Here is a 23,314-nt window from a genome sequence, read left to right as displayed (position 1 = left end):
AAATAAGGCATGCAATCATTAGTTGTGTAAACTCAAAGGTTATGCACCAGTTGGAGGGCATCTATTGTATCCCTTCTGAAGTAAATATTGAAGTTAGGTAAAACATAGGAAATACTTTATTTCCTCCTGTGCTTTAATCACGTAAAATATGTAGCATATTCAACATCTGGTGTGACCTTTGGCCTCAGTGGAAGGGTGTTGGATTTTAATTCTAAAGGGAGTGGAACCCAGTGTAGCAATATGCTGGGTGCAACCAAATTCTATGCAAGTGGTGAAGATAGCACTGAATGAATCCCATCAGGAGGAAATAAACCCTCAACTGAACTGCTGGGTTTTTTATTGCTGGCTTTCTGAAACCATTTAGCAGGAATGGAACTATATCTCCAAATAGCTAAAATTTGTGTATCTCATATTCATGTTTCCCTTTCCCATTCATTCTTGGAAGCTCAGAGTGAAAGATCCTTAAAACACATAATGCCTAAAACAAACATTTAAATAAAACAACAATGTCATAATACAAGGACAAAACAACTTTCCCTACACTTTCTATCAGCTTGTTAAAATGTCATGTTAGCACAACAGAGAATGCAAAATAGAATTCTTTTTTCCTGAAATAGATTTAGCTTTTTAAAAAAACAACAACAAAAAACAGTATACATTATAGAGAAACAATTGTTTCTCTTTTTACAGTTCATTGTTTCTTTAATGCCACCATATATTTGTTCTCCTTTTATAGTTTTTTTTTATTTAATCATATATGTATATATGGAAATCTTTCAGAAAAGCCACAGAATTGTAGCTGGAAAAATCCCTACTGCAAGTCAGTTCACATCTCTAGAAATTTAGATCCAGGTGTAGAATGTACTGCTTATCTTGGCCTGTCCATCAGGAGGGGATCCAGAAGTTGATGGACTCCAACTCCCATCAGTCCCAGCCAGCATGGCCAATGGTCAAGGAAGGCAGGAGTTGTAGTTAAACAACATCTGCAGGTCTATAGGTTAACTGCCCTGCTGTGCATCATTTACTTCTAAAGTCCTTGGGAAGTAGAGGTGCTCAACATGTCTCAGGATAAGTCTTTTAATTGCTTTCCTAACAGAGCGATTAGGGTGAAGCCAGCCATGCCCTTCCTGTAACTCCTTGTACTGGTGCTATAAGGTCACGACACATACCGCAAGAGAGAGTTTCTGCCTTTAGGCTACTTGCCTTATAGCTTTCAAAGAGAAAGGGCCCAAAATCTAATTACCTAGATGCTAATCAACTGCAGCACGAATCCAAAAGACTCTGGAAGTATTTCCAATATGACAATTTTTGCTCTGATTCTATATTATTGTTTTTCCATCCATGAAGATTAGTTATTTACGAGTGTTGTGTGGGTGGATATGTTAGATAGTGCCCAACGCTTGGCAAAGATGACTGAAACAAACATTGGTTAAAATGGGGAGGGGGGGAATGAAATTAATTCACCTCGCAAGTCCACTTTTACCATGTGGGCATGGCAAAATGGGTGCCTCTCAGTGAACATCCAGAATTTGGTGAATGGTGATTATTCATCAAAAGTGAAACCCGAAATTCTTTATTACATTTGTATCCCACCTTTCCTCCAAGGTGTTCAAGGTGGCACACCAAGCTCTCTTTCTCTCCATTTTCCTCCTTACAACAACCCTGTAAGGTAGGTTAGGTGGCGAGACAGTGAGTGGCCCAAGGTTACCCAGTGAGCTTCATCACTGAGTGGAGATTAGAACCCCAGTTTCCCAGGGATCCATCTTTAACCCCTACACCACTCTGGCTTTCAGAATTTCAGATAAAACATTGGTAGAGGACTGTCTGGGTTTTATCTCTGGCATCTCCAGATGAGAGCTGCTGCCAGTTAGTCTAATTTTCCTCAAAAACAATGGAGAGTATCTCCTGTTGAAATGAAATGGCTCGCTCTGGTCCTTAATGGTAATAATGCCTGAAAAAAGTTAGTCATGGGCTTAAACACCACTTGGAGCTCCTTAGAAGAAGTGTGGGATACAAAGGCAACATATCATAACAGAGCTTCACTAGATCTACTCAGGATTAATGATGGGATAATCTGGCCTATGTAATTTCTACAGTGGGAATAGATTTCCACCTGCCCTGATTGCAATTAAAAACACTTTCCAGGCAGTCCTAATCTTATGAGATGCCCTGATGATAATGGTGATCTCAGCACCACCACATCCACTGTTTCTCTGAAGCATGGTAATGCTGGGTTGATCTCATAGACAGAGCCAACAGACAGGCAATTCATGGAATATGAGGTCATCAGTGACTACCAGCTATGTTCTACCACCACTGTTGGAGGCAGTATGTTTCTGACTGCCACTTGCGGGGAATCACATGTGAGGAGAGTGCTCATGTTCTTGACCCAGTATACCTGAAGGAGTGTCTCCACTCCCATCATTCACTGAGGTCCAGTTCCAAGGGCCCATCAATAATAAACAACTATCTGACTTTTAGAAGACATCAGAAGGCAACCCTGTTTAGGGAAGTTTTTAATGTTTGATGTTTTATCATGTTTTTAATATTCTGTTGGGAGCCACCCAGAGTGCCTGAGGAAACCCAGCCAGATGGGCAGGGTATAAATTATTTTATTTTATTTTATTTTATTTTGCTTGTGGGTTTCCCATGGGCATCTGCTTGGCCATCGTGAGAACAGAGTGATGAACTAGATGGGCCTTTGGCTAGATCCAAACAACTCTTCATATGTTCTTAACTACCCTGAGTAGGGAATGTTTTGAAGTACATCCAGATTATGAGTGCCTGTGATCCTATAAACATTCAGTTGGGAGCAGGTCCCATTATTGGAACTTGTATCTGAGTAAACATGGATTGAACAGAGTTGCACAAGGCTGGCATACAGCTTTCAAAGACAAAGCAGACTGTTCCAAATAACTGCAAAGACATGTAGAAGTGCCATTTTTGCCCTAAGAAAATCAACCCTAAGAAACTTGCAACTGTGTTGATATTGGGAGGTTGCAATGGGTTCTGTGAGTGATGCTTGGATCCTTACATCTCAGTTTTAAAGCAACCCAGCAACTGGATTTAGCTGGGATCTTGCATTTGCATCAGTCAGATGAAATGTTTTGCAAAACTGCAGAGCTGAAGATGAGCAGGATTTGACCTATCATGCTAACTACAGCAAATAGGCAAACCTGTCTCCAAATAGCTAATCAAGTTAACAATCTTATTGTTATGCAGTTCATTGAAGAATTTTAACTTTCTGATAAATAATTTGTACTTTAGCCTCTAATCAAATCATGAAGGTTGTGCCAAAATAAATATCTTCTAGATTTACTGTTTTTTACATAACTCAGGCCCAAAATGAAGTCCTCCCCTCCCACTGCAATCCATTATTTCTGAGTCTTGAAAGTACAAATCTCACAACTCCAAACATTCCTCAGAAGGAGACTTCACCAAGTTCAGTGATCTGAATTCCTAGTAAACAGATTGCCATTGAATTCAAATACAATTATCCTCAAAATACTTATGCTAGCCGTTGGGGACAGAGAACCTGTGTTACATTCCAATACCCATCAGTCCCAGCCAGCTCAGAGATGGTGGAGTTGCAGTCCAACAACATCTGAAGACCACAAGTTCCTTCAGAAGGAGATTGGGGGTAATAATAACAACAATAAAATCTTCTGATAGGAAAACCAGCTATGTGAAACCACTTTTTGAATTATTAGGCCAAAGTTGGTTATCCATTTGAGAGCACTAGTTTGGGAGGGCCAGTGTGATGTAATGGTTTTGGTGTCAAACTAGGCCATGTGAGACCAGGGACAAATCCTCACTTGGCCAGTCACCAACTCTCAGCCTATGAGGACAGAATGGAGAGAGGCGGGGAATTATGTATGCCAACTTGAGCTCATTAGAAGAAAAGTGGGGTGTAAAATATAATAAATAGCAAATGAAAAATAATAACTGCAGTGAAACTAGTCTCAGTGTGTGTTTTCATAGAGCTTAAAGAGGCTAAAACCATTGTGAGATGTGATCAGTCATTATAGAATCAAATAAATGGTATTCCTATACACTACAGATACTATTTTATTTGGGTGGTGGTGATGTAGCAGGGATGCCAGTCAATCTGTTTAAACATATGCCATATCTATTTCTTCTTGAAATTTGAATGTCAAGAATTAGAGACTTAATATTCTTGTGGATTGCTTAATGTATAGTTTTGCATGTCTATTAACCGTTTCCCCCCTTTTTGTTTTAGGTAATGGGCCTCTTAACTAACCATGGTGGTGTACCTCACCAGCCCCAAACTGACTATGCCTTGTCCCCATTAACTGGGGGTTTAGAACCGACCACTACAGTATCGGCTAGCTGTAGTCAAAGACTAGATCATATGAAAAGTTTAGATAGCCTGCCTACATCCCAGTCGTACTGCCCACCAACATACAGCACCACTGGTTATAGTATGGACCCTGTCACGGGATATCAGTATGGACAATATGGACAAAGTGAGTATTAGGTCATGATCAATCTATATAAAAGCCAGTTTTGGGGTTCTGTCTTTTTGTCATGTAATTGGATGTCCTCCAGATGGTTTGGACTACAATTATCATCTGTCTGGAGGGCACCAGGTTGGGAAAGGCTGTTCTAGCATTGCAGGGCAACAGTTGAACAGGTCTTATTTGAGACATCATTGAGTTGTGCCAGTTCCATGCAATATGCCAGTTAGGACCACCCTGGTACTGTCCGAACTGGTCCATCCTCTAGCATGAGCCAAAAACAGTACCCAGGGTAGAATTATGAAGCTTCAAGGGTGGAGTTATGAGGCTCAGTTCTCAATAGTATCTACTGAGTTCAATGATACAGCAAGAAGAACCTGTCTCCTGTTGAAGACAAAACATTTGAGGCTCTCTTAATACACAGACCCCTTCTTTCCTGACGACCTGTGCTATTTCATGCTGTTTTAATTTATCATGTATGTTTAATGGTTTATCATGGCTTTTTATGGATTGTATTTTGCTAATATCTTTAAACTGTATAGTGTGTGTGTGTGTGTGTGTGTGTGTGTGTGTGTGTGTGTGTGTGTTTTCAAAAGGGGGTTAGACATTTTACAATAAATAAATGATGGGAATTTTGCAAGTTTATGAAAAACATTTCATCATCATCATAGTTCTTGAGAATCCAAGTCCAAACCTGTTTTTAGCCTGAGTGGTTGTTATATCAGAGGAATGAATGAATGAATGAATGAATGAATGTTATATCAGAGGTAGGGAACCTTCAGCATTTGAGATGCTACTGGACTATGTTCCCATCAGCCCAAGCCAGTGTGGCCAATAGTCAGGATTAATGAGAGTTGTAGTGAAATATAATTTATGTGTATGTATAATATGTAACTAAAAATTCAATAAAGATAATCTTAAAGAGAGAGAGAGAGTTGCAGTCCCAACAACATCTGGTGGGCCACAGATTCCCCCTTGGCAAAGTAAATTTCATTTAGGCTGCAATCCCATTAAAATCAATGGGGCTTACTTCTGAACAAACAGGCAGAGGATTGCACTATAAGCCTCCATTCTGCATTTGTAAAACAGAGATTATAATAGCCTGTATATATTGACATGATAAATTATACCTAATCTAACTCTTCTTGACTTAAGTATAGAATTTGCAAATATCAGTATTCCCAGGGGCCATGTTATTCCTAGAGTGATCCGGGCAGCAAAACCATATTTCAGTGCACAACTTGACAGGTAGGTAGGCCCTATAATAAAGTTAGTGATATTTAAGAATAAAAACTTCATAGTTACAAAATTCATTCACTCCTGCCAAGGGGAATGGCCAAAGGGGTTGTATACAACCCCTCCAAAAGAGATACTAACATTCAGGTGTGAATTGTCATTCTCTCTTCGTCTGGGACAAAAATATTTTCCTTAAAAATGAAACAATGGTCAATTTTCTAACCCATTTTAAATTGGGTAAGATTATTGGGCTGCTCAAACCATTAACACCTCCTACAAAACAAAAGGAGTCTTATTTTGACCATTAAAAGTGATGCATACATCTGTAATAACAAAACAAGATGAAAATGTTTGCCCATAAGAAGAAATAACAAGAATACATGTAAGTCAAGAGTGATGGTGAAGCACATTCATTTTCTTCCTTTCATAGTAGAGCTACATTTGCTGCTAAGACAGTGGATTGTTCCAGCAAGATTTCTGCTGCATAATTATTTTCTAAAGTGATGTCAACAACATCTTGATGTTATTAATTGTTGAGACATGAAACCTGATTGCCATTAGGTAAAACAGAGGGGTTGTCCAAAATGAAATAACCACTGGCATTCCACTATTAGAAACACATGTTCTTAATGAGGTCAGCTCAAGAATCATTATAGTATATAATCCCAGATACATAGAGTTTTGTCAAACTTGTCCTAAAAATAAAAATATTAGGCCCTTTCCTTTGATATATCAGTATTAAATATGACAATGTCAACCTGTAGTTGACACTGCCCCTTGCTGTGAGGTTGTCACAGCATGACTTAAAAAGCTTCTTTTGCTATTTTCTTTTCTTACAGGTGCCTTTCATTATCTGAAGCCAGATATTGCATAAATGAACTGCCCACTCCAAGTTAAAGCCAGCCTTGTTCCTGGTCTCACTCCAGTATTTGGAATGGAGTGATCTTCTCACCAAAATGAGGCCCAGAACGGAGTGATCATACAAGAGATAATGGGACTGTTATGTTTTTTTCCTCCAATCAATGCTTTCAATAAGACATTTGGACATGTTGGGTAAAGCAGCTCGGAAGACAAAGACCATGAGCCATAACACAAATAAAAAGCAGCACAGTTCAGCACTGATTTGTATAAAGAAGAAAAAAAATGGCAGAATGTTTCAAACTGCTGAGCTGCAGTAAACATTCCATTTTTAGGTTGACGAAGAGGCATGGATTAATTTGGACACACCGTGTTCTAGAATATGGCATGGGATATTCTGCAAATTCAAACCATTTTTGACATTTGATGCCGACTTTTGACTCTGCTCAGTTTGCAAAGCACGGGCAGGAGAACACTGTTTTACACACTGGAAACTCAAAAGGAAATGTTAAGGTCCGTAGGAAGCTAGACTAGATGTTTGAAGACTTCCAGAAATAAGTTATTGGCTATCTTCTTGTTCTTTGTAATCATATTGTTGATAAATGTCACATGCGAGGGTTTTCTTTTTCTTCATTGCAGCAAATGAAATAATTGTGTAACATGAAGAAAAGTTTTGCAAAAGTTTTTTGTGCGTGTGAAGTTTTCCTAGTCCGTGATACCTCCTGGAAGAATCAAGCAACAACAAACAATACAGAATACCTTTGATTTCCATGACTGCTTAACAAAGTGCAATATGGCGTACCTCACCAAGCCTTGGTAACATCCAAGGCCTTATATATAGAATCAAAATTATATTTTTCCAGGTACTTTTATTTTTTCAGTACATAGTTCACTCTTTTAATATGCTGAGGTGTCACAGTCTCTTTAAATGATCTCCAGTTTCTTAGTTTTGACAGTGACCATTCTGGGGAGACAACACATTTTAAAATTCTTATGTTTACATTTATTATTATTATTAGCAAAATGCAGGACATAAATCACAATGTCTCTGTAGGTGACATGTAATTTTAAATTATACAGTGGCATCCAATATATAAAGGAAAATCCAATGGAAACCAAGGTTTACATACGTTTTTTGTGTTGTGACATTTTCAAATGTCAATAAATTTGTGTTTTGAAATGTTAGGAGGGACAGGAAGATGGAAGGCAGTGTTATTTATTTTTCTTTATTCTTGGAACAATGAGTGAGGTAGGGCACAAATACATTCCTTATAGAATTCAACTCAATGAAAATAGTGAGTTAGTAAGACTAGGTACAGAGATTAGTTTTCAGATTGGTCTTAAAGGGTGATGGAACAAAAGAAATACTATCTTTGTGTTACAGCCTCTACCAACAACACACGTGTTGTAAAAAAAAAAAAAGTCTCATATTAAAAAAGTGCAGTAAATATTTACTATTTATAATGAATAAACAGCTATGAAAACTTGCCAAGCACTCACTGCTTTTGGTCATAAATTGTGCAAGCAGCAATGATATAGCATCAATGGGCTTTCAGGAAGTATTGTTGTTGTTAGTGTTATTAGTGCTTCTCCCCCCCCCCAAAAAAAAAGCATCACCAATGTACAATCCACTCTACAGAGTAATGGGAGTAAAATGACAGTAATACAGGGGGCTGCCTTGTACCAACTCAGGCCATTGGTTCATCTAGCTCAGTTTGTCAACACTGATTGGCAGAAGTCCTCCATGTCTTTCCTAGTCCCACCAAAAGATGTCACAGGTTGAACCTGGGACCTTCTGTAGTGCTGTACCACTAAACTATAACCCTTTCCCCAAGAAACTTCTTATGGCAGCATCACTCACAAGGGACCTACAGTCCAAGGTCAGAAATACACGTTCCATGCAGTTCCAGTCTTGTTTGATTTATAAAATGCTGTGTTTTGGACCACAACTTGAAGGGAAAAGAGAGAAAATCTCCAAGCACACAAGAGAAAAGTTTTAATTGGTCCTAGGATGTGTACATATTATTGTTTATTCCAACATGCTCCCACCACTGGTGTTTGAAGCCATGTCGACATGATATTAGCCAGAATCTATATACTTCCTTGTAGTTTTTTGAACAATACTATAGTTCAATATGTTTTCCCTCAAACTGGCTTCCATCCGAGTTGAAAATATAAGCCATGTTCACATCACACTTAAGCATGGTTCAGAATGACATGTCCAATGGAATTTATGAAAATGCTAACTGGTATATCTGAAGACATCTACCAATCCATCTTTTGGTCTACCAACACCATCTTTGCTTGTGTTGTGATATCCCACATGCTCACATCAGGGAAAGATCAGTTTGCCCTTGCTTTATTGCAGAGCAATTCTGCTATGCTCTCAAACAGGAATGAGTGAGCCTCAGCTCAGGGTTGTTTGAAAGGCCTGCTTTAGGAGCTGCTTGTGGCTACTAACAGTGACAGAATATGCTTAAAGGTGTTTTCTGCTTTGTAATTATTTTGTGGGCCATGTCTTGGTAAGCCTGACGTTGCCAGGGTAGGGGCACAGGAAGCAATAAACGACATGACAATATTTGGGGGATCGAAATGGCCTCAACTTTACTGATTACAGATGCAAGAAGTCTTTGGCTCAGGCATCGGCTATGTATCCTGGATCAGCCAACCTGGTTGCTGGCTGATAAAGTTATCAGGGTCAATCCTGAGTTAAGGATCCCATATGATGCACATCAAAGATGGCCAACTGCGCTGCTGGATTGCCAACTGCGCTGCTGGAAGGAGACTCTGCTGGTTTTCAGAGACGGGACCATGATTTAGACCCGGACATGAGTGGAAACACACTTACCCAGGCCTTTTTCCAAATTCCCACCTCACAGCCTGACCTCTGATTGGCCGATTCAAAAGAGGTAGAGGAGTTCTGTCACTTCCCACAGCTGGCTGGAGCTGATGACACTGGCCAGCCAACCACGTGGAGTTTATTTCCCCTCCACAGCTTGCCAGGACGCAGCTGCTGCCACCATCAAGAACCACAAGCGGTCTTTATATGCCTGAGGGAGGCTTGTGCTAAGCCCCACCTCCCCCATCAACCTCTACTCAGTTTAAGCCTTGAAGCTTTGATCCTATGGTACAGAAAGGAAAATGAGAAGAAACTAAAATGCATTCGTTAAACACATGTACACACACCCACACCCCTCTGTTGTCAAGCGGTTTTTGCAAAGGTAAATGATCCTGTGAGCTTATGTCATCTCAAATGTCTGAAGCGCAAAACCATTGTGGTCAGGCATCATTTGTTATCAAACCTATCAGGCAACGTCAGGAAAAATCAAAATACAAGTGGGGAAGACATACTTCATTTGACCTTTACGGGCTAATTTAATCAAGTTAGCCCGATGCACAAATATGAAAGAACATCTGCTGATAAGGGCAAAACTATAGCTTCCTTGTCTTGAGCTTGGAAGCAGCTCAGAGGCTTCATTAACTATTCCATGTCCTCAGCAGCTCTTATACTGTTTTCATATGGTGAGCATATTTGCCTGTTTCCCTGTTTCCGTGCCTCTTTTCTTTGGGCAGCAAAAGGAATGCTGTACTACCCTGTTCTGTGTGCAGTGAAGGGATAGTGTCCACCTTTGCCTACAATGTATTCTTTAAATGCACATAATGCCCCAAATGCCAGGCTGCTTTGCAAAGGGGCAACAATCTTTAGACTACTTGTGTGCCACAAGTAATGATGAAGCAGAAACAGGGTAGATAAAAAGCAATGCTTAAGGTGGGTTTTATCTGATTTGTATTGGATTAAAGTTGATTTAGGCTGCAATCCTATAGTCCATGGAATAGTGTGGATTTTCCCCTCTGCAGGTAGAGCAGGAAGACTATAGAGGTATCTTCCTTGCAGCTGCAGATACCTCTCTGGTTGCCTCTCCATCGTCTTGCAGTGGAGAAGGCAAAAGCAGGCATAGCAGGGGCAGATCAGGTTTTAAGAAATAAAATTTCTATATGAAATTAGTGCATTGGTACATCAGGCTCAGTATCGTCCACACTGATTTATAGCAGCTCTCCAGGTTTTCAGACTGGGGAAAATTCCCAGTCCTTACAAAATATAGCAGGTATTGCATCTGGAATCTTTTGCATGCAATGCAGATGCTCTACCTCTGAGCTATAGCCCTTCCTTGGGATCTGCTGGTTTCAAAACAGGAGGATGAATAAGGACCACGGAGTTGGAAAGGGACCATGGGTGGAAAATGAATTTATGAGAACAGATCGTGCTTCTTTACTGGAAAAAAAATGTTTAGAGGTGCTATTTGTTGCATTTATTTCATTTACATTCCTAAGAATTTGGGTTAGGATCAACAGGAACCTTATAAACTCATGAAGGAGTCAATGAGCAAAGGAAGTTTGGGAAACCTTGGACTAGGGATTCCTGAATGAATGATCAGCTCCCTCTCAGCAGAACAAGGCTCTTCGAAGGACTACTTCATCTGGTTGAAATTACAGATAGGTGCAGATTCCTGGGTCCCCCCCCCCCCAGTAATGTGCATTTCAATTAATTTCTGATCCCATATCTATGGTCAAGATTTTAAATGTTAATGCCCCCTGCTCATGTGCCTCAACAGTAGTTTAAGCTGCATACATTAGCAGACAATAATGTTCATCTCAGCAGTTCGTACTGCTTTCAATGCCACAAGAATAGGTTGGACCAATTTTCTTTCTGGCAGCCCTTCTCCCAAGACATGCTGATGGAGAGGTGCAGTTAGGTGAAATGTTTGGAACGTAACCCAGGTTTCACAATGAAGCTTGTTTGATGGTTCACAAAGAAATAATGGTACAGTACTGTATCCATATCTTGCTATTGATGGAGAATGATGCTCAACAAAGTCATTGATTTCAATGGGTCTGAGTTGGTTCTCTCTCTCTCTCTGCATGACGATTTTCAGCTTGTGGGAGCATGGAAACAGACTTTTTGACTAGCATTGCTACTCTTGTGGAATGCCTTTCCTGCTGAAATATGAGAGGCCCATCAGTGCTCATTCTGCTGGCTCCTACAGACACCTACTTAAACAAGAATTCCCTTGAACTGAACTTGGGGTTTTATTGTTTTAACTGTTTTGTTATGCTTTTTATTTGAGAAATTAGCATACACTTATGTCATTGGCAAAACTCACCTTTGAGATCCTTTGTCTCTAGAGGAAAACAAGTTATCATCCTGCTAGGGAGGTCTCTGGTGAAGGACTTCAAAGACCACTCAACAGATCTGCTCAAACAAGGTGTCCAAATGTTGCCCACAAAGCTTGGAATGTAGAATCATAAGCTTTCCAGTGTTGCGAAAATAATCAGCTGTAAGGCTCAAGTCTTGCTGGGTGTAGTTGACATCATAGGCTGGGACATCATAGCTGCTGATGCAAAAGCCATGGAGGGCAACACTTCAGCAGCTGATACACTTGTGAAATGTCTACGAAGATCCACTGTAATATCAGTGGCAAGTTGCAGATACCACATGACCTGGAAGAACTGGGAAGTTTTATTGGCTTTGGGAACTTGGCAAGTTCAACCAAAGGCCATTTACAGTTCTGAAGGAACTAGATTCCAAAATTTATAAAGAAGCATAGGATGTTGCCCTGCTCAGCAGAAATGGTTAAAGAAGGTTGCTATGTGAACAATCACATGTGATAATTGCCTTAGTTCTCTTTATTTCGGCTGTGATGAGCCCTGTTGTTAGGAGGTGGGACAATCAGACAGAACAGAGGCAGGAGGAACAGGAAGTCAAGTCATGCGGGCTTTTGACAGTCACTGTCCACCATATTGGTGGGACCTGGGCTGGCTCTTTGTTCACCCGTCTCTCTCTTTAACTTCTAACAGTCTTCCAGTGAGCAAGAACTTTCTTGGCCCAGGAGCTTCAGCTCATGGTAATGATAATCTGCAAAAATACAGGCCGATTGCTTCTATTCTGATTTTGCTCAAATTCATCAGGGGAGATTAGCTGTGACAGTTTATTCAGTGACTAAATCTTGATACTTTTTCAGTCTTAATTCATAACATAACTGTAAGCTATTGCCCTGTGTTTATATTTCCCATCCATTTCTCACATTTCCAAAGCAGACTGATATGCGATCCCAGCAGTTTAGCTTCCATAATTGGCATTTTTCTAGGACCAAAAGGAAACAAATTCCTTATCCCCCATACTTATTTAATTTCTGGGAAACAACAAGTAAAATGGCTAATCCACTGTTTGATCTTAGTTCCCTCTGCTGAGTGTTCATTTCTCTTTTAATCTTATGCTTTCTTTTTAATCTTCATTCATTGTCTCTACCATCACTGGATGAATTTCTTATCCTTTAACTATCCTATGGAAATGATAATGTGGAATCCCAAACATAATTTTTTTCCATTTCTTTAAGACAAGCGATGGACATCTACTTCTTAAACACACTCAGCACATATTCTCTGATAGTCTGCACATGAAGCGAATGTTGCCTTCATGTCAATGAAGCATGGACCCAAGCTCCAAACATTTGCACCATCACATCTTTCCACAACAGTTTTTACACCATTTGTTACATCATTGCATTGCATGATCTGTCTTAAAAAGTAATTTCTGGTTCACACAATGCAAATGCAAGGTCCATATCTAAAAATACCTTGAGCAATATTTTAAACTACCCCAAATGCTGATGCACAAAGTAATAACAACCCTTCACACCTTTTCCTGACTTGTCCAACTTGTGGTTCTGGTCAACATTCAATTGTGCTAAAGTATTTGGGTTTAACCTTCTGGAAATCTCAGTCCCACGAAGCCATAGCTTATATAGCACATCTTGTGTGATGTCCAATTGCTAATACTTCAGAAACATTAGAAAGGATTCCAAGGACCCAGGAAGTGACATTTATAGTCCATGCATTATATAAAGGACAAGAGTTTTAAGAATTGCTCTCCAATAGATCTTGGAGAGGGTGCAATGAAATAATGAAATGTGTCCAATGTAATAGTCCAAAATTTAGAAAGAGCAGTGCTTCTTTCTGGGAGTACACAGTAACATCACCTTTTTTCTAGAAGAAAAGCACTTGTTAAAAATGTGGCATTTCTGTAACAACTTCATGGTGAGTACCAGCACCTCTTTTTCTAGAAGAAAAGCACTGAACAAGAATAGATGAAAAGCAGCACATGGGGATTAGGGATTGAATTTGAGGCAATTTATTATATCATGAACCAGCAGGTGGCTAAAGATTCCTTACTCTGCTAGGAACATTCCATACAAAATAGTAGCTAGGATCCAGAAAGGACCCAAAGGACCCAATTTGACATTTTAGCACAGTAAACTATTGGGGCATTTTATCATGGGAAAACATACACATCAGATGAAGATGTCTGAGAGCTACACAGATCACTAGTGTGGCCTCTTCTTGTAGGTAACAACGTATCCAGAATTTCACCTTCACCAGATCACTACAGGATACATTAAACCTGATAAATCAAAGTGGCAAGATTCCCTAACTGCTAAGTCATTTCTATAAACCCATATCTTTTATTTCAACAATTCCATTTTAAGAATATTTTTGGCTATCAGTATCTTCACAATTTACAAATCTTTATTACAAATTAAAACAACAAGCAATTCCTTTTTTAAATTATTTTTTATTGAATTTTCACAATTATAACAAAAACAACCTGATAAAAAGGAGAAACAACAGCAGAAAAACATACAAACATCAACAAAACAAAAAGGAAAAAAGGAAAAAAAGAGAAAAAAACCTAAACCACAACAATAAAAAAACATAATTTTATCCCATATCCCTTAAAACCCAAATTTTATTTACATTGTTAACTGACTTCCTCAAATCCCTCCCTTCTGAATTTCCTTGTATCTGTATGTAACAGCTTTCCAATATAATATTGGATATTTCCAGCTCCTATCTACTTTGTTCACTTTTCTTACTGTTCTAAATCCCAATTATTTAATTAAATCCTAATTTAATCCTATCCCTGTTTGGTACTTTCAAGTGATTTCTAATTTTTTGTATTACAATATTTATTCAAATAGTCCTTAAATTTCTTCTAGTCTTTTTGATATTCCTGTTCTTTCTGGTCACGGATTCCTCCAGTCAGGTCAGCTAGCTCCAGGAAATCCAACATCTTCATCTGCCGTTCTTCCACCATTGGAATTTCTTGAGACTTCCAATTTTTTGCTAACAGCAGTCTTGCTGCTGTTTGTTGTTGTTGTTTAGTTGTTTAGTCGTGTCCGACTCTTCATGACTCCATGGACCAGAACACGCCAGGCACTCCTGTCTTCCACTGCCTCCCGCAGTTTGGTCAAACTCATGCTGGTAGCTTCGAGAACACTATCCAACCATCTCGTCCTCTGTTGTCCCCTTCTCCTTGTGCCCTCCATCTTTCCCAACATCAGGGTCTTTTCCAGGGAGTCTTCTCTTCTCATGAGGTGGCCAAATTATTGGAGCCTCAGCTTCATGATCTGTCCTTCCAGTGAGCACTCAGGGCTGATTTCCTTAAGAATGGGGAGAGGTTTGATCTTCTTGCAGTCCATGGGACTCTCAAGAGTCTCCTCCAGCACCATAATTCAAAAGCATCAATTCTTCGGTGATCAGCCTTCTTTATGGTCCAGCTTTCACTTCCACACATCACTACTGGGAAATCAATAGCTTTAACTATACAGACCTTTGTTGGCAAGGTGATGTCTCTGCTTTTTAAGATGCTGTCTAGGTTTGTCATTGCTTTTCTCCCAAGAAGCAGGCTGTAGTGGCATACAAAAATAGCTTTTTGGGGAAAACAACAAGCAATTCCTAACCTGGTTCTGCCATATTTTCCAAAGTACATCTGTCACACTTTAGCCCAGTTGAAATCTGTAAAGCAAAACTATTAAAATCAAAAAGAAGACCAAAGATTTCTGTTGAAGTCAAAGGTGTAAGCCAGGTTTCTCTCGAGCAGGGCTTCTGATCCTGTGGAAGTCTATGCCTTTAAAGCCCTAAACAGCCTCGGCCCAGTATAACGTCTCCACCCCCATCGTTCAGCACTGAGGTCCAACGCCAAAGGCCTTCTGGTGGTTCCCTCACTGCAAGAAGCGAGGGTACAGGGAATCAGGCAGAGGGCCTTCTTGGTTGTGGCGCCCGTCCTGTGGAACCCCCTCCCATCAGATGTCAAGGAAATAAACAGATAGACTTTTAGAAGACATCTGAAGGCAGCCCTGTTTAGGGAATTTTTTAATGTTTGATGTTTTATTGTGTTTTTAATATTCTGTTGGGATGGGAGCCACCCAAAGTGGCTTGGGAAACCCAGATAGATGGGGTATAAATAATAAGTTGTTGTTGTTGCTGCTGTTCAAATAGAAGAAAACAGGAGGTGATTTCGACCAAGGCCCTTCCTTCTGCCCTCCCCAGTACCCCCTGAAAATCATCTCAAGTGATTTGGAGGACTCTCCACAGCAGTCGGAAGGCTGTGCGGGAGAGGGAGAATTGGTAAAAAAACTGCCTCTTTTGCTCTTTCATTAGTGGGCATCTTTGAAGCCCTATTGAAGATTCACTTTATTCTAAGCAGATATACATTAGCTCCTACTAGTGGATGGGGCAATACACATGCTTAGGATGAGTAGAAGAGGGTCTTGGTTGAGAACCAACTGGAGAGACCAGACCCCTGGAGAGCTGCTGGCAGTCAGTGTAGACAGTTTTGAGCTAGATTCACCAATGGTCTGACTCTGCCTAACTCCACGTCTTATGAATTCCTTCCGGAGGTTCCCCTTCTTTTTCTTTCAGCGTTTACTCTTTATGGGGATTTTTGCATCTTTTTAAAGGCTAATTTTAAAGCAAATAGTTAAAATGCAAGGCGGTGGATTTCTTCCATAAATCGTACAGTCTGCTCATCTAGCGTTACAGGGCTTTGCTTTCATCTTTCTTTTTACAACAAACCCTTAATGACAAACGCAGGCTGCATAAGTGATACTGATATACCCGCAATCTTAGCATGTGAATTAGTCATCATATAATCAGTTCAGGGGTCAGGCTTAGAGAAACAGTACGTGGTTGGCAAAGTGCTAGCCGGCTGAGGTGCTCCCCACTTCAAAGTCTCGGGGGCTGGCTCCCTAGAATTCAGATCACAGGAAGAAACAGCTGGCATAGTCATTTGTGGCAGCCAAGCTCTTTCCCCCCTTCCTTTCTTCAGCCAGATAAGGTTTCACTCCTTTGTAAAACAACAATTTACTTTAGAATGACTTAAGCCTGTAAAACACAATAGAAAGCAGGGATCCACAAAGGCCTCCTGCGCTTTGCCATTATCCTACAAGTAGCCATGACCTGTGACAGCCTGCAGTGAGCACAACTTAACCCTTTGCTCTTTCTCTCAAAATACTCCATGTCACCCACTTGTCGCTGACAGTCAAGGATTTAATTTCCACAGAAATATTTACAAGCACTTCTCCTGCAGGATATTTCTTCCCTTCCCCACTTCCATATTCCCAAGGCTCAAGGGATTGCGGCATTAAGTCGTTACTCTTGGGATGTAAGGGAAAACCTCGGCCTTTTCATCTCAGAGGCTTTCAGGTTCTAGCGGGATGTTATACTACAAAACTAGCCGGGTTTTGAGGTCCCACTAATAATTAGCAAGAGGAAAATACCATGTTCCTTGCCTAAGGAAAGCAGGCAGGTTTTGAGTGGGAGGAAAAAGACTTTTGTGTGTGTGTGATTCACATAAAGGAAATGTGGCTTGTTCCTTGTGCAGTATCTCAGAGCTAAAAAAACCTGAGCTAATAATAATAATAATAATAATAATAATAATAATAATAATAATAATTTATTACTTATACCCCACCCATCTGGCTGGGCGTCCCCAGCCACTCTGAGCGGCTCCCAACAGAATATTCCAAACACGATAATACATCAGTCATCAAAAACTTGATGTCATCACTTGAGATGATTTTCAGGGGGTACTGGGGAGGGCAGAAGGAAGGGCCTTGGTCGAAATCACCTCCCATTTTCTTCTATTTGAACAACAACAACAACAACTTATTATTTATACCCCCCAGCTATCTGGGTTTCCCCAGCCACTTTGGGCTGCTCCCAACAGAATATTAAAAACACGATAAAACATCAAACATTAAAAACTTCTCTAAACAGGGTTGCCTTCAGAGGTCTTCTAAAAGTCACATAGTTGTTTATTTCGTTGACATCTGATGGGAGGGCATTCAACAGGACGGGTGCCACCAACGAGAAGGCCCTCTGCCTGGTTCCCTGTAACCTCAATTCTTGCAGTGAGGGAACTGCCAGAAGACTCTCAGAGCTGGACCTCAGTGTCAGGGCTGAACGATTGGGGTGGAGATGCTCCTTCAAGTATACTGAAGTTTGAATCTTACCTCTGCTGTGTACTCAATAGGCAGCCTTAGAAAAGTAACTGTATCTAGCCTCAGCATCTCATTTGCAATATGAGGGATAATAATACCTGTAAGGTTGTTGCATGGGTTGCAACTGAAAAATGCATTATAAAAGAATAATACATGGGATGCTTTGAACATTTGAAGCTGCTACATAGGTTTATCATAATCACTATCTTAGTAAGAGTGATTCACTTCAGGGGCAAAATTAACTTTATGCCTAAGGGTTTTTCACACATCTACTACATGGAGGCCAATGTGGTGTAGTGGTTAGAGTATTAGGCAAGGACCAGGGAGAACCTGGTTCAAATTTCCACATAGCCATTAAACTCACGGGTGACCTTGGGGCAGTTCCTTCTCTCTCAGCCTAACCTACCTCACAAGGTTGTTGTTGTGAGGATAAAATGGAAGGGGTTGGCTCTGTAGGCCTCCTTGAGGTCTTTGGAGGAAAGGTGGGATATACATTCATCTTCTATTTATTTATAAAAGTATACTGCCAGCTCAGGTAAAATATCAAGGCTGTGTGCAATATTCACAAGTACAACAAAACACCATAAAAACAATACACTATAACCATTGAAATGACTGGCCGAAGAAGAAAATTCAAGCAGCTGCATAGACCTGCTGGCACAAATGTCCATGGCAAGGATGCTTGCCAAATCTCTGCTAGAGGAGTGTTCCACAGCATGAGATTGGTGACACTAAATGCCCAACTTCCAGTTGGGTCTCTTTAATACCAGGTGACAACAAACAATGGGTTATCTCAGGGATGGAGCTGGGATATATAAGGTCTCTGACAGCCTTACATTATCCTGTTTAATATTCACACAAGTGCCTTGAACCTGGCCTGTTAAATAGAAGAATAAAAAATAATTTAGTTAACAGGAATGATTTTTATTAATAATAGCAAAGCAATAATAATTAAATTAAAAACAACAAAGCTTTTCAGTTTAACACGCTGTGTTAAGGGCTTCTCATGTTCACTCAGGTTCCAGAATACCAGAAAATTGCAGCTGTTAAGGGTCATACATTTAGAACTCGTGTTACTTAGGCAATATGGATATGGTATATGTGGTTCGTTCCATCTTCCCCACTGCCTTGGAGCTGGATGGCTGTCATTGGCAAACCTGAGTTCCAGATTTGTCCATTCTTGTAGTAGACACATAGAGTCTATGCAACTGAAGCTATCACGCAACTGTAGCTACAATTCCATGTTTCAAGCAACCAACACCGTACACATGGAATCTATCTGTTCAGAAGTGTCACTGAGATATTGCACAATCCTCTTCACAGTTAAAAGGAGAAAGCGGAGAAGGTTTGAGATGTCTGGGGAAATTGTTTGGAGGGAAAACCCAAGAGAGGCCTCAATGGTAGTGAATAGACATTCTGATATAGCAATATAGAAAACTTCCTTATATTGAGCCAAAGGAGTACCCCTTGTAGCTCAGTATTGTAGCTCAGTATTTAGGCATGGGTCTCTCTGAAACCTGGAGGCTGAAAGAGCAGTGTGTGGCTGTTTGCAAAAGGGCTTTCAAACAGCCCTGCACTATAAGTCCCGATAGTCGGGGCTTCGAAGTGCAGTATCACTTGATGTCATTCTGATGTCAAGTGAATGACAGGTAAGTGGCCCTGCCCACCTGTCAAATTTGACCCTCCAGGGTGGGAGATAAGAATCTGGCCTACTGGCCAAAATATGTTATTCACCCCTGATTTAAACAGGTTTACTCTGAGTATTACTTAGCTGGATGCAGCCCAATATCTGTGACGTCTCCTAATCTGGATTGGGCCTAGTAAAACTGCTAATTAATGCTGTATACTAGTTGCTTGGCAGAGCCACTGCAAATGGAAAAAAAAGTGTATATGAAAGATGACTTCGTATCCTCTTTTTTTCATTACTAATATTTATTAGATTTGTATCTTTATTAGATTCACAAGAAAGATGCATGTTAGGCTGAGCCTGAGACCCACTTGCTAAAGCAACACAGCAGGTATCATAGCAACAGAGCTGAGTGTAGATTTTCAACATCAAAATACACTACTCTAGCCACTGGATTCCTGTACAATGGGGATCAACATACCAAGAGAATACTAGTAACCATTACATCTGGAGCACATGTGTGAAGCTGCCTCCAGTCTGAACACATGCATAATTGCACTGAAAACAATGATAATATTAATTCAGACTTCAGTGCTGAATATATTTACTTGCAGATAAGTCCCGCAGGGTTGAACCCTCTAAGCCTGACTAAGCATGAATACAACCCACTGATTCTGAAATTTCAAGCAACTATGTTTAGGACTAAGGTCTCAGAGTTTAAATTTTATCAGGGTGTAGATTTCTATATATAATGGCCGTCTTCAAAGTTTTCTTTTCAAGGCATCTAAGGGAAAACTGCATGTTACATGCAATTCCATAACTTTACACCAGGGGTAGGCAACCTAAAGCCCATGGGCCACAAGCGACCCATGGGGGTCATTTAACCAGCCCATGAGCCACCCCTGTACCAAGCCGCCCACTCGGCGAGTCCCTGCCCGCTGCTCTAAACCAGCGCAGCGTGGCGCGGGGACTCACTTCTGCTGTACCGGAAATCATACCTGCACAGATGCAGATGCCAGAAATCATGTCTGCACAGATGCAGATGCTGGAAATCACAGGGGCATGCGCTCACACACACATGCAATCCGGCCCACAAAGGGATCTCTGCTGGAGTGAACCAGCCCAGGCGAGGTAAACCTTGCCAACCCCTGCTCCACACACACACACACACACACACACACACACACACTCTCTTTTGGGTGGGGCCTAATTTGAGCAGAGAATAGGATGAGTAGTTAGCAATTTTCCTGGTGGCCATTTTCCCACTCCAAATATAACCCTGCAGTTCCTTTCCCAGGTTCTAATTGCAGGTTTGTAAGGGATTTGAAATATTCATTTGGAGTAGAGAGAGAGAGAAAAGGCAGCATACAACAGATTAAGCACCATTCAAAACTTTTCCTCTCTTGAGTCTGGTTTTCATTCATTTTTTTTAAGTACAGCCATTGTGACTTTGCACTCACGGTAGGATATAGCTAGGCCCTCTATTTATAGCGAAAGTTAGAAGAAGGCCAGTGCATGTGAGAACAGACTGATTTATTCATTGGGGCTGATTTTACCATGAGCTTATTGAATGCTCCAACCTGTGTCAAGATCTCAACTGACCACATTCTGTCTCAACCAACTTTGGGACAAATATGCAGGATGTGGGAAGTTGCTCTTTCAACAGTTGTCAGAAAACAAAAGCTTTCAGAAGACCAGTCCAAAACCAGTCCAACCCTATTTGTTTTTCAGCAGAATTCGACCCATTGAGTCTAGAACACAAATCCTTCATTTGACCTCATCTTCCTTCAGCCACAAATATTCATTTATGTTAGGAAGGCCTGGAGGTCGGCTTTGCTGGGCTGGTGACTGTTTACACTGTCCACTTTAACTTTGGTCCAGTGCCTATCTTGAGAAATGCCTGATTATCAGGCGACTGAGACCCACTAAGAGCTTCACAGCATTCCTTGCTAAAAGAGGAAACAATCAAGGGACTTATCCTGCTTCCAGCCAGGTCGACAGAGGGGATGGGAGGGGGAATGTGAATGGGATCAGGTCCCAAGTCCCTAAATATCCTGGCTGGTTTTTGTTTTTGTTTAATGCAAACTTTGAGTTCCTAGGAGAAAGCAGCAGCGACATGAACAACACAGCTTTAGCCTCTCTCATCTCTCAGTGTGTTCTGAAGCTTCTGGAAAAAGACCTGAATGCAGGGAAAAATGCCACGAAGGAGAAAACACCAAAATACAAACCATATGACAACGCCTATTTCTTCATTCTCTTTGTCATGTTGTTTTACTCTTTCCTGGCGTTGACTGTCTTTTTCGGTTATGTTCGCTCCAAGAAAGCCATTTCAAAGAAAGATCCTTACCAGGAGTTCATTGAGGATAAGGATCGAAGCAAGAAGTGGAACACGAGCCGGCCAGTGGTGGTGAAATTTGACTTTGAAGAGGAGAGCATTCTTTGAAGTACTTAAAACCAAAATGCTTTGCAAACTGTACTGGACTGTCTGTGTCGTCTACATGTCAAAGGAAGGTCTGCACACATCTCCTTCAATGACGTCCAGTGCAATAAGTAAAACCACTGGCTAGAAGTAGGTAATGGAAAGAAGCAGAAGAAGAAGAAGAAGAAGAAGAAGAAGAAGAAGAAGAAGAAGAAGAAGAAGAAGCAGAAGAAAAAGTTCACCATTCATGGGAATTAGTTTGTTTTGTGGAATGCCGTTTTTCAGAGATAAAGGAGTATGTGTATCTGTTTTTATGCCGCAGAAGGAAAGTGAGACTTGTCATTCTCTGCACAGCTTGTGGGTGCAGCTGGAAGAAGCAACCCTCCAGAGCCATCTTACTCTGTGATATTTATCACCATATCTAGAAAAGGGGGGAAGAAACCGGTTCATGCACATCTGCATGATGCACGCACAGAAAGGACATGAAATCTTCCAATCGAGTTTTAGCACTTGTGAGTTTTACTTCTCTGGGAGAACCATCTGATCTCCATCTTTGTAGACTAATGCATTAGACTTTCATAATTTAATTAAGCATGCCATCAACACCTCTGCTATCTTCACTTTTTTATATTAAATACATATCATGGCAAAAGATTCAGCCAAACAATGCCTATAAAATGTAATGAAAAAGTATTTGGAGGGAACAATTGTCTTGGCTTTAAGTGATCTCTATGCCTCTTTTTTTCCAGACTTAGTTAGTGGTCAATATATCTGATTGCATATAAAGCAGAAATGTCTGTCTAAAGCTGAATGCACCCCAAATGTTGTTTAACTTGCTGAGAATCCAACATGATGTTTCCTTTTAAGATTTATTGTGCATATTATTAAATATAATTTGATTTGCTTATTCAGATTTGTTGTCTTTGTTGTAAACATGTTGCTTATTAGCATGCCAAAGAATCCACGGAACACACAGATCTGCATGATAATTGCATTGTTTTGTGCTACGAAAACAAGAATTAATGCAGGATCATTTCCGGAAATATATTTTTGCTCTTTGCTTAGCACTCACAGAGAATGCAAACCATATTACAAATAAAATAAATCTGAAATCAAAACTGCTTTTTCTTTGTTTTGGATTACTTCTTGAAGGAGAAATAGGGTTTCTATACATTTAATGCCTAGCCCCTGCCTCAGAGGATTCGGGAAAGCAGAAAATGGTTCAGCTCATTTATGGTGGAATTTGTAAAGAGATTTCATAATGGTTTTCTGTACAGATTTAATTTTGTCAAGTGGAAATATTTATTAAACTCAAGGAAGTTAAAAGTTCTTGGCTCCTGCAACCTGTCCCCCATTC

General features: G+C 40.4%; 1 protein-coding gene and 1 long non-coding RNA gene across 4 annotated transcripts in view; both read left to right on the top strand.

Annotated features, from left to right (window-relative positions):
* PAX3 (paired box 3) overlaps positions 1-8,059 on the top strand; it is a 105,908-nt gene extending 97,849 nt beyond the window's left edge. For all 3 annotated transcript variants that reach the window (XM_083742118.1, XM_083742117.1, XM_083742116.1), the window contains 2 exons: positions 4,241-4,487; positions 6,554-8,059. In XM_083742118.1, the coding sequence (XP_083598244.1) occupies positions 4,241-4,487; positions 6,554-6,588 (282 nt within the window). In that variant the 3' untranslated portion in view covers positions 6,589-8,059. The remainder of the gene's footprint in view (positions 1-4,240; positions 4,488-6,553) is intronic.
* Positions 8,060-21,635: 13,576 nt separating this feature from the next.
* Positions 21,636-22,868, top strand: LOC310844523. The gene is made up of 2 exons (XR_014564166.1): positions 21,636-22,107; positions 22,280-22,868. It is a non-coding gene; the product is annotated as an uncharacterized lncRNA (long non-coding RNA).
* Positions 22,869-23,314: the final 446 nt, after the last annotated feature.

Source organism: Podarcis gaigeae (genome assembly GCF_964106915.1).
Source record: "Podarcis gaigeae genome assembly, chromosome: 5".
NCBI classification, from domain to species: domain Eukaryota; kingdom Metazoa; phylum Chordata; class Lepidosauria; order Squamata; family Lacertidae; genus Podarcis; species Podarcis gaigeae.
Note: the sequence above shows the minus strand (reverse complement) of the source record. Positions and strands in the feature narration are given on the sequence as shown.